This window comes from Tachyglossus aculeatus, chromosome 15, assembly GCF_015852505.1.
Source record: "Tachyglossus aculeatus isolate mTacAcu1 chromosome 15, mTacAcu1.pri, whole genome shotgun sequence".
NCBI lineage: Eukaryota > Metazoa > Chordata > Mammalia > Monotremata > Tachyglossidae > Tachyglossus > Tachyglossus aculeatus.
The window spans coordinates 18410778-18423122 of record NC_052080.1 but is presented as its reverse complement, the minus strand read 5'-3'; the positions used below and the strand labels follow the sequence as shown (position 1 = coordinate 18423122).

At 45.1% G+C, this 12345-nt stretch overlaps 2 protein-coding genes across 4 annotated transcripts in view; one reads left to right on the top strand and one right to left on the bottom strand.

The window, feature by feature from the left end:
- SLC39A11 (solute carrier family 39 member 11) overlaps positions 1-12345 on the bottom strand; it is a 296134-nt gene that overhangs the window by 244360 nt on the left and 39429 nt on the right. For all 3 annotated transcript variants that reach the window (XM_038757085.1, XM_038757084.1, XM_038757083.1), the window contains 2 exons: positions 6678-6796; positions 1252-1290 (listed from right to left, as the gene is read on the bottom strand). In XM_038757085.1, coding sequence (XP_038613013.1) covers positions 1252-1290; positions 6678-6785 — 147 coding nt within the window. In that variant the 5' untranslated portion in view covers positions 6786-6796. The remainder of the gene's footprint in view (positions 1-1251; positions 1291-6677; positions 6797-12345) is intronic.
- The window catches only part of SSTR2 (somatostatin receptor 2), a 44595-nt gene continuing 40402 nt past the window's right edge, over positions 8153-12345 (top strand). Inside the window, exons 1-2 of the mRNA XM_038757146.1 lie at positions 8153-8157; positions 11003-11042. Of these exons, the coding sequence (XP_038613074.1) occupies positions 8153-8157; positions 11003-11042 (45 nt within the window). The remainder of the gene's footprint in view (positions 8158-11002; positions 11043-12345) is intronic.

The window sequence follows — 12345 nt, the reverse complement described above, 5'->3', positions numbered from 1 at the left end:
ATCCTCATTTTACAGATGAGGTAACTGAGGCCCAGAGAAGTTAAGTGGCCTGCCCAAGGTCACAGAGCAGACAAGTGGTGAGGTCAGAATTAGAACCCACAACCTCTGGCTCCCAAGCCCGTGCTCTTTCCACTAAGCCATGCTGCTTCTCTATTACATAGGATATAGACTGTGTCCAAACTGATTAGCTTTCACCTGCCCCAGCAGTTAGCAGTGCCTGGCACACAGTAAGTGCTTAAATTCCATTATTAAAAAAAAAGACAGCTCTCAGGGATATTATTGGGCCAGCAAAGCTGTGTGGTGGCTTCCACAGGCATCTCCCTCTTCTCTGCCTGTTACCTCTTTGTGGGGAAGTATCTGGGCCAATTTCATACAATAGCCAAGGGAGAAAGAATACAGTCAGATCAGGACATTAAGACCTTCCAGGGAACAATAAAATCCTCAGTTTAAATGTGCCCAAGAATAAACAGTGCAGCCTTTGTGGGAAAACACGAGTCCCGTTCCCTAGTAATATTTTAATATACAATATTAATATAGTAATAAACACCTGTATATATGTATATATGATTGTACATATTTATTACTCTATTATTTTACTTGTACATATCTATTCTATTTATTTTATTTTGTTAATATGTTCGGTTTTGTTCTCTGTCTCCCCCTTCTAGACTGTGAGCCCACTGTTGGGTAGGGACTGTCTCTATATGCTGCCAACTTGTACTTCCCAAGCGCTTAGTACAGTGCTCTGCACACAGTAAGTGCTCAATAAATATGATTGGTTGATTGATTTTTTTATTCCTGAATAATGATAATACAAAAAAAAAGACTATTCCCAGCCCACAAAAAGCTTACACGCCCAGTCATATTTACCGGGGGCATTTACTGTGTGCAGGGCACTGTATTAAGCATTTGGGGGAGCAGAGAGTTGGTAAACACATTACTAGCCCACAACAAGCTTACAATTTAAGTGCTCTCTCAAGTGCTTAGTAAAGTGTTCTGCACAGAGTAAGTTGCTCAGCAAATACCAGCCACACCACTTCCCCAAACACCACAGTTATTAATATTCTTGCTCTCATTACAGTGAGAGACCATGGACCTGCTAACTCAAGGAACAAGAATTAAAATCCCCCAAATTCTTTCACTACCAAAACACTGAGGCTGAAGAAGCCAAGGTGATTCACAGGTAGGTGGGCAGAATGACTAAAAGAACACAGACTCTTTTTTTCTTCCCGCCCTCCACGAACTACTTACCCCAGCAGCAAATCCAAGGCTTCCATCTAAGACCCGTCTCTGTGAACGAAAACAAGATGCTTGAGCTTCAGGTGCCAGCAGCCCTATAAAATCTACCAAAACTTAAACTCTAATGGAGACATGCGACAGAGGCGTGTATCTTTGAAAGCCTCTACTTCCTCGCTTTCTGCGTGAAGAGTATCTGGAAAAAGGGATGACCTCTCCGAGTTCCAGAGGTCTTTTCTGAGCATCATCACATGTTTCCTTCCCACTGGGCTTTGCTGACTATTCAGCTGAGGTCCATCACAGTGCTAATTCAGCCAGCTGCTACCCATCTTAGCCCATCAAAAGCAGGACTGAATCACACCCAGCTGTTACCTATCTTCGCCCATCAGTCAGAGAAGCAGCTTGGCCTAACGGAAAAAGCAAGGGCCTGGAAGGACTTGGGTTCTAATGCCATCTCTGCCACTTGTCTGCTCACCTTGGGCAAGTCACTTCTTTGGGGCTCAGTTCTCTCATCTGTAAAATGGGGATTAAGGCTGTGAGCTCTCTGTGGGACAGGGACTGTGTCCAACCTCATTACCTTGGATCTACCCCAGGACTAGCACCTGGCTTATAGCAAGAACTTAAATACCACCAAAAAAAAAAACAAAACTCAGTGCTGAATCACACAGCTGTTACCTATCTTTGTCTATCAATGGTGAGGGACCTGCAAGTCAAGTGACAGGAATATGTCACCTTCCCATAATAATAATTGTGGTATTTGTTAAGCACTTACTATGTGCCAAGCACTGTACTAAGTGCTGGGGTAGATACAACCAGCGTGGCATAGACTGTGAGCCCACCGTTGGGTAGGGACTGTCTCTATATGTTGCCAACTTCTACTTCCCAAGCGCTTAGTACAGTGCTCTACACACAGTAAGTGCTCAATAAATGCGATTGATTGACTGATTGATAGTGGATACAGCACAGGCCGAGAGTCCGAAGGTCTTGGGTTTTAATCCCTGCTCCACCACTTGTCTGCTGTGTGGCACTTGGTATAATAATAATAATAATAATAATTATGGCATTTATTAAGCGCTTACTATGTGCAAAGCACTGTTCTAAGCGCTGGGGAGGTTACAAGATGATCAGGTTGTCCCACTGGGGGCTCACAATCTTAATCCCCATTTTACAGATGAGTTAACTGAGGCCCAGAGAAGTTAAGTGACTTGCCCGAAGTCACACAGCTGACAATTGGCGGAGCCGGGATTTGAACCCATGACCTCTGACTCCAAAGCCCGGGCTCTTTCCACTGAGTCATGTCACTTCACTTCTCTGGGTCTGCTACCTCATCTGTAATATGGGGATTAAGACAGTGAGCCCCACATGGGACAGGAACTGTGTCCAGCCTAAGTTAGTTGTATCCACTCAAGCGCTTAGTACAGTGCCTGGCACATAATAAGCACTTAACAAATACCATTATTATGATTATTAAGATAATCAGGTCCTCTAAGTAGGAAGGAGAGCAAATACTGCTTCTCCATTCCAGTGCCTAGTACAGTGTCTGGCACACAGTAAGTGCTTAAAAATACCATAATAATAATATGCAGATGAGGAAACTGAGGCACAGAGAAGTCAAGTGACTTGCCCAAGAGGCGAGTGGCAGAGGGGTGATTAGAATCCAGGTTCGGCCAGTGCTCTTTTCACGTGGCCATGCTGTTTACAAGCCCCAAATAAATCACCATGCAGGCTCACAGATCTTCCAATCTTTACCTCTCTGCATAAAATCAGGTCCAAGGTTACCTTTTCCCCCATCAGCTCATATGCTGCTGAAGGGCACAGAACATGTTTCTTCCTTCTCAATCAATAGTATTTATTGAGCGCTTAGCTGGGCAGAGCACTGTACTAAGTTTAGGAGAGTACAAAAGGGTCAGTAGACAAACTACCGAGTGAAGAGCACTGTAGTAAGCGCTTGGGAGAATGCAATACAATAGAGTTAGAAGACACTACCCCTGTCTTTAAGGAGCTCACAATCTAGTTTGAGAGATGAACACTAAAATTACAATTGAGAAGCAGCATGGCCTAGTGGATTGAACCCAGCCTGGGAGTCAGAGGACCTGGGTTCTAATCCTGGCTCCGCCGCTTGCCTGCTGTGTGACCTTAAGACAATTCTCTGTGCCTCGTTTAGCTCATCTATAAAATGGGGATTAACGCTGCAAACCCCATGCTGGACAAGGACTGTGTCCAACCTGATTATTTTGTGTCTACCCAGCATTTAGTACAGTGTCTGGCACATAGTAAGCGCTTGACACATTCCATGAAAAAACAAAACTGAGTGTTGTGGGGAGACGGATTAGTACCTAAGTGCTTAGGGGGTGAAGACTGAAGTGCATGAGTGATTCGGTGAAGGGTAAGATAGGGTGGGAAGATAAGAGATCTGTTATTCTGTGCTTTCCCAAGTCCTCAGTTCTGTGTGTGGACTTAAAAAGACACTCAAATATCACTAATGAATACATTTATTGACAGACGGACAGAACCTCCAAGTCCCAGAAAAACAGACAGGGAGATGGAGAAAGAAGCACCAATGAAGGCTGAAACCAAAGCTCACACACAAAAAAAAAGAGAAGCTGTTTTTTAAATCTATATCAGGCCTGAATTAGTAAGTTAATTGGATAATTCGGATTTGGCCTCAATTTTCTGTATGCTTTAAGGGAAAAAAATTGACTGGAATATTCCTTTTAGAATGCTCATTTAATTTGAAGTATCTGCATAATTTAGACCTGACCTAGAAAATCAAAGCAACTAGAAATTCATGGTTAAACCAGTCAGTTAACCAGAAATTCACTGTTAAGCCAGTCAGTCATAATACGGAAATCCAATTTCCTTCTCAGAAGGCCTGATTTTCCCCAGATCCTGCATTTAAATTCCAAGCCATGACCCAATCCAGGTGGGATCCATCCCCTAGACTCTAAGGGCCTGGGAGACAGAAAGACCTGGGCTCTAGTCCGGCCTAGTGCCATGCTATTTATTTTACCTTTTCTTTTGGAAAAATTTCACCGGCACCTCTACCTTTTTATTTTGTTCCACTACCCTGAAACGTTTCCTCTAACCTCCAGGATCTTGTCCATGAAATCAAAATCCACCTCTGATCCTACTACCCACACGGCCTTGCCAAGCCAACCAACCACGTTTGACTTTCCCACTCTTTCTCGCAATACGTTTGGATAAAACTCAGGTGACTGGTTCGTTTCCCCTCTTTTTTCAATGGTATTTTCTAAGCCCTTACTAGGTGACAGGCACTGTACTAAGCACTGGGGTAGATACAAGACACAATCCCTGTCATTCATTCATTCAATCCTATTTATTGAGCGCTTACTGTGTGCAGGGCACTGTACTAGGCCCTTGGGAAAGTACAATGCAACGATAAACAGTGGCATTCCCTGTCCACAACCAGTCCCATTTTCCAGATGAGGGAACTGAGGCCCAGAGAAGTGAAGTGACTTGCCCAAGGTCACACAGCAGACAAGTGGCAGAGCTGGAATTAGAACCCACGACCTACTAACTCCCAGGCCCATGGCCTATCCACTATGCCACGCTCTGATTCCCAGACCCAGGCTCTTTCCATTAGGCCACGCTGCTTCGTAATTTCTTGCAACACCTAGGTTGTGAAAAAGAAAAACATTTGGCTTTTCAAGTCTGCCAATTCTGCCCGGAGAGTGAAAAGAAGGCCTTCATAAGAGGGGTCTCAGAACAGGATCTGGTTCTCCTCCTCTGGCCTTTGAAACAATTCTGGTGACTCCAAGCCACAGACCTGGCAACCAAAGACTTCTGGCACACAACACCCAGGGCAGACTTCATCTAATACCTGCAAATGAGCAAACGCTCTGAGACAGGATGTGAGAGCCCTTCCCTCCCTTCCTTGAAAACATCACACAGAAGATTTAAAGGAAATTTAAGAATCTCCATCCCTCGGTTCTTATTTTTTTAATGCTAGTGGTTACGGGCTTACTATGGGCCATACTAAGCACTGGGGTAATGATAACAATAATGATGATATTTGTCAAGTGCTTACTATGTGTCAAATACTATTCTAAGCACGGGGGTAGATATAGATACCAGCTAATCGGGTTGGACACGGTCCATGTCCCACACGGGACTCACAGCTTTTACCCCCATTTTATAGATGAAGGAACCGAGGCCCAGAGGAGTCACACAGCGAGGCCAAGGTCACACAGCAGACAAGTGGCAGTACTGGGATTAGAATCCAGGTCCTCGGACTCTCAGGCCCGAGCTTTTTCCGCTAGGCCAAGCTGCTTTTCCCCCTTTTATACATTTCCTTTACGCATTTACTTCTATCCTTCTTACCAATCCATCAGCATTATTTACAGAGCACCTGTTATGTGAAGAGAACTGTATTGAGCACCTAGGAGAGTAGAATAGAGGTAGTAGACAGGACATTTCTTTTAAGGAGTTTATAACCTAGTGGGATAGATGGAATCTATGAAGAATTCCAGGTGAGAAGAAGAAGGAAAATTGGGTATGAGTGCTTAAATAACAGGATAAATCAATAAATTAGCATTAATTACAGAAATGAGAAGCAGCGTGGGCTAGCAGAAAGACGCCCAATTTAAGAGGCAAAAGACTTGGGTTCTAACCTCAGATTGGCCAATTCAAGTGACCTTGGGCTAGCCACTTCACCTCTCTGTGCCTCAGTTCCCTCATCTGGAAAATGGGGATTAAGACTGTGAGCCCCATGTGGGACAGGGACTGCATCCAACCTGGTTAGCTTGTATCTACCCCAGCGCCTAGAACAGGACCTGGCACAGAGTAAGCTCTTAAAATACACCATTTAAAAAAAAGTCACTGAACTTCTGAAAAATGAGGATTAAGTCTGTGAGCCCCACGTGGAACAGAGATTGCATCCAACCTGATTATCTTCTATCCACCTCAGCACTTGGAACAAATGTCTGGTGCAGAGTAAGCTCTTAAAATACACCATTAAAAAAAAGGTCACTGAACTTCTGGAAAATTGGATATTAAGACTGTGAGCCTCATGTGGGATAGGGACTGTGTCCAACCTATGTTCTATCTACCCCAGCACTTAGAACAATGTCTGGGACAGAATAAGTGCTTTAAATACACCATTAAAAAAAAAGTCACTGAACTTCCCTGGGGCTCTGTCTCCTCATGTGCAAAATGGAGACCTGTTCTCCCTCCCACTTAGACTTTGAGCCCCATGTGGAAAATGGACCGTATCCAACCTATCTTGGGTCCAGTCCAGCGCTTACTATAGCGCTTGGCACGTACTAAGCCCCTGAAACATACCACAGTTATCATTATCGTTATTATTAGCAGCAGTTGCCCGGAAAGCCTAAAAGTCATAAAGTTTGGCTCAGGGCATCCAGTTCAGCCCACCCTGACCCCGGAGGCGGGATCGGCTATCACACAGGAAACACGACGCTCACCTGTCTGCTGGAGAACACGAACACTAATCCCGCTCCTGCTGCGGTCAGGCCCCAGGTGAACAAGGTCCCCAGGAAAGCCTGGAACACGGGACTGTAGCCTTGGAGCATCCTGAATTCCCCTGGATTGAAAGACAAAAGAAAAGATTGTGAGCTCCTTGTGGGCAGGAATACACCCCCCCAACCAGCTCCATCCATGATAAGCACTCGGTAAAGACCCATCTGGTGGACAGAGCACAGGCCTGGGAATCAGAAGGACCTGGGTTCTAATTCTGGCTCCGCCACTTGTCTGCTGCATGACCCTGGGCAAGTCACTTCACTGCTCTGTGCCTCAGTTCCCTCGTCTGTAAAATGGGAATCAAGGCTATGAGTCACACTTGGGAGCCCGCTGCTGGGTAGGGATTGTCTCTGTTACCAAATTGTACTTTCCAAGCACTTAGTACAGTGCTCTGCACACAGTAAGCGCTCAATAAATATGACTGAATGAATGACAGGGACTGTGTTCAACTTGATTAGCTTGGATCTATCCCAGCACTTAGAACAGTACTTGACACACGGTAAGCATTTAACATATATCATCATTACTGTCATTATTATCATCCATCTTCAGTTTGGGGGCACATTTGAGCTCAGAATAGGGTACAGGTGCTATACAATATAAAAGAGAAGCCTGGGTTTAACTTTCTCCACTGGACAGTCTCTAGACTGCAACTTGCTGTGGGCAGGGTACTCTCCCAAGTGCTTAGTACAGTGCTCTGCACACAGTATCAGTATGCGCTCAATAAATACCACTGATGGACAAGATTCTGCGGAGAGAAGCCCATTCCTTCAGATCATGACTCCTTTGCCATTTTCAAGCCTTTACACTGGTCAACAAACCAGAGTCCCCTGAAATATATTCAGAGAGTAAATTCCCCTCTTTTAAAAAAACATTTTTCGTTAAGCACTTGCTATATGCTCAACTACTAAGTGCTGGGATAGATGCAAGCTAATCAGGTTGGACACAGTCTGTGTCCCACATGGGGCTCACAGTCTTCATCCCCCAAACAACAGATGAGGTAACTGAGGCACGGAGAAGTGAAGTGACTTGCCCAAGATCACACACAGCAGACAAGTGGCAGGACTGGGATAAGAACCCAGGTCTTTCTGTCTCCCAGGCCCATGCTCTACTCGGGGAGATACTGCTCCTTTACCTCTTTTCTCTGACACACCCCAAATCCTTCAAGTTGGGGGAGGAATTCTCATTTGCCCACTTCAGAGGGCTGCCTTCACCTCACATCACTAAGTTGGAACAGAAATTGAGTCTCTGACGATTGTTCCTGCTTAAATCCACTCCCTTTGCTTAACAGGATGTTGTTACAGGTGAGATGCTACACACCTCAAACACAAACACACACACATAAGCACACAGGGAGGGGTAGAAAATCCGGTCTCGGGAGTTAGATGATCTGGGTTCTCATCCCAGTTCTGCCACTCGCATGCCGTATGACCTCAGACAAGTCACTTCACTTCTCCAAGCCTGAGTTTCCTCAGGGAATGTGCTTACTGTTGAACTCTCCCAAGGGCTTAGTACACACAGTAAGCATGCAATAATTACGATTGATTGAATGCACAGTGAGGATTCAAGACCTGTTCTCTCTCCTATTTAGACTGCAAGCCCCACGTGGGACAGGGATGGTGTCTGCTCTGATTATCACTTAGCTTCCCCAGCACTTGGTACAGTGATTGGCACAGAGTAAGTCAATGCCACAATTATTATTACACATATGTCCACTCAAAGAAGCATCTGCAAAGGGCAATTTTTTTTTAATTCTAAAATCCTAGTTTGGGACTGTTAAACCCCGCTTTCTGGATATGTGCGGGACAGACTGATGTGTCTGCTGAAAAGATACATTTTCATGTACACAAACATTGGGTTTCCTCCACAAGGTCTATGTCAAAAGATCCATTCAGCTCCCATATCCGGGTTTTCATCAGCTGTTTGCGGCCAGGCTGGGCTGGTGATCCAGTAGAAATGGATCAGCGTGAATCCAAAGGACTTAATGAGCTGGGGGGGAAACTAAGGCTAAATTCATTCATTCACTCAAATCGTATTTATTGAGCGCTTACTGTGTGCAGAGCACTGTACTAAGCGCTTGGAAAGTACAAGTCGGCAACTTATAGAGACGTCCCTTACCCAACAACGGGCTCACAGTCTAGAAGGGGGAGACAGACAACAAAACAAAACATGTAGACAAGTGTCAAAACTGTCAGAACAAATAGAATTCTAGCTATAGGCACATCATTAACAAAATAAACAGAATAGTAAATATGTACAAGTAAAATAAATTAGAGTAATAAATCAGTACAAATATATACAAGTGCTGTGGGGAGGGGAAGGCGGTAGGGCGGGGGGGTATGGGGAGGAGAGCCCACTGTTGGGTGGGGACCGTCTCTATATGTTGCCAACTTGTACTTCCCGAGCGCTTAGTACAGTGCTCTGCACACAGTAAGCACTCAATAAATACGATTGATTGATTGATTTGCTTCACTTCCCTAATCCCTCTCCCTCTGCCTTACTGACCAAATCAAATTCTCCCATCACGGGCCAAGTATTTTTTTTATAGTTTTTTTTTTTTAAATGACATTTGTTAAGCACATACTACATGTCAGGCACTGTACTGAACAATGGGGTCGATATAAGATATTCAGGTTGGACATAGTTCCTATCCTACATGGGGCTCAAAGCCTTAATCCCTGTTTCACAGCTGAGGTAACTGAGGGCCAGAGAAGTGAAACGACTCACCCAAGATCACGCAGCAGGCATGTGGCCGAGTCAGGATTAGAACCCAGGTCCATCTGATTCCCAGGCCTACACTGTCTCCACTAGACCACACTGCTCCACTGTCTCTCAGGCCCATGCTCTCTCCAACAGGCCAACCTGCTAAATATTTGTTCTCTGTCTCCCCCTTTTAGACTGTGAGCCCACTGTTGGGTAGGGACTGTCTCTATATGTTGCCAACTTGTACTTCCAAAGCGCTTAGTACAGTGCTTTGCACACAGTAAGCGCTCAATAAATACGATTGATTGATTTGCTTCACTTCCCTAATCCCTCTCTCTCTGCCTTACTGACCAAATCAAATTCTCCCATCACGGGCCATGACAACAGTGTCGACAAAGTCTGCTAGAAAACCAGAGCCCATTGGATGCCTAGGTCTCTATGTGTTGCCAACTTGTACTTCCCAAGCGCTTAGTACAGTGCTGTGCACACAGAAAGCGGTCAATAAATACGATTGAATGAATGAATCTCCAGATAATAATAATAATGGTGTTTATTAAGCACTTACAGTGTCAGTCACCACACTAAGCGCTGAGGCAGAAACAAGCAAATCGAGTTGGACATAGTCCCTGTCCCATGTAGGGCTCACAGTCTCAATCCCCATTTTACAGATGAGGTAACTGAGGCACAGAGAAGTGAAGTGACTTGTCCAATATCACACGGCAGAGAATGTTAGAGCCAAAATTAGAACCAATGACCTTCTGATTCCCAGGCCCATGCTTGCGGGCCCTCAATGAGACACGGCAAATATTTGAGCGGATTCTAAGCATTGGCCGGTTCTGGGGACCGATCAATTAAGCGTTTACCGAGTGCGGAGCATTATACTATGCACTTAAGAGAATATAAGAGTTGGTAAATGTAGTTCCCGCCCACAGTGAGCTTACAGTCTAGGGGGCTGAGAGCTGAAACAGAACAGAGACTGAAATAGCAGAAACAGAGATCCTTAAAAGTTCAAAGACTCCTGCCAAGATTAAGAGGTTCTGTAACACTCAAGTATCTGCCAATTTCTAAGGGAAAAAAAGGAATTAAATCAATGGTATTTGAACACTTGCTGTGCGCACAGCAATGTATAAAGAGCTTAGGAAAGTACAACTTATTCCCAGCCCATCTAAGGCTCACCCCCATTAACTCGTGTTGCGGCTAATTAACACTATGCAACTTCAACAATAAACCAGAGGTTACCTGAGATCTCAAAGCCAAACACAAAACCTCCCACTTCTTTCCATGCTGCCCCATGATGTCTGGGTTGCAGTGGATAGGATTTGATCACTGATTTCTGGGCTTCCAGAGTCAATTAGAAACTGATCATAAAGTGGGGAAAAGTAGGAAAATCTTCTAAACCGCTTTCATTAATATTTTTTTTAATCCAGAAGTTTCAGGCAGTTTCCTTGTGGGGAATTATTCAAAGGCCTTGGGAATGCCTGCTGGGGAGGAAGAATTCAGTTTTCTCAAACTGCTTGAGAGATGGATGGGAGTAGAAGCCCCTTCCACCTGGCTCGGTTCCATTCAGTACTGCTTTACTGAACGCCTACAGCGTGCAGGACATTGCAGTGAACACTTAGGAGACGACAGCAAAGTTCACAGCCGCAAGCCTATCAATCGGTGTTATTTACCGAGAAGCAGCGTGGCTCAGTGGAAAGAGCCCGGGCTTGGGAGCCAGAGGTCATGGGTTCAAATCCTGACTCTGCCAAATGTCAGCTGTGTGACTTTGGGCAAATCCCTTCACTTCTCTGTGCCTCAGTTACCTCACCTGTAAAATGGGGATGAAGACTGTGAGCCCCACGTGGGACAACCTGACTGCTTCGTAACCTCCCCAGCGCTTAGAACAGTGCTTTGCACACAGTAAGCGCTTAATAAATGCCATCATTCAATCCTATTTATTCAGCGCTTACTGTGTGCAGAGCACTGTACTAAGCGCTTGGGGAGTACAAGTTGGCAACATATAGAGACCCAACAGCGGGTTCACAGTCTAGAAGGGGGAGACAGACAACGGAACAAAACATATTAACAAAATAAAATAGAGTAAATATGTACAAGTAAAATAGAGTAATAAATATGTACAAACATATATACATATATATAGGTGCTGTGGGGAGGAGAAGGAGGCAAGGCAGGGGGGATAGGGATCATTATTATTATTGTTTATTGGGCACTTACTGTGTGCAGAGTACTGAACTAAGCGCTCGGGACAGCACAAGAGGTCGTATAGGCACAGTCCTTGCCCACAAGGAGCTTCTGATCTCTGCACACCTTTGTGTTTCCCTTATGCATTTGGAAAGTAGTAGCTCCAACTCTACAACATTCAGGCCCCATTCACTTATTCAATTGTATTTATTGAGCGTGTACCATGTGCAGAGCACTATACCGAGCACTAGGGAGAGTACAACATTAGGCAGACACATTCCCTGCCCACAATGAGCTTACAGTCTAGAGGGAGTGGAGACAGACAATTGAAATAAACAAATTACAGGTTTGTACATAAGCGCCGTGGAGCTGGAGGAGGGGGAAGTGAGTCAGGGTGAAGCAGAAGGGAGAGGGAGATGAGGAAATGGGGGTTTAGGCAGGGAAGGCCGCCTGGAGGAGATGGGCCCTCCAGAAGAGAAGCTCAGCGGAAACAGCCCGGGCTTGGGAGTCAAAGGTCATGGGTTCTAACCCCGGCTCTGCCACTTGTCAGCTCTATGACTTTGGGCAAGCCACAACTTCTCTGTGCCTCAGTTCCCTCATCTGTAAAATAGGGATTAACACTGTGAGCCCCCCGTGGGACAACCTGATGGTCTTCATCATCATCATCAATCGTATTTATTGAGCGCTTACTGTGTGCAGAGCACTGTACTAAGCGTTTGGGAAGTACAA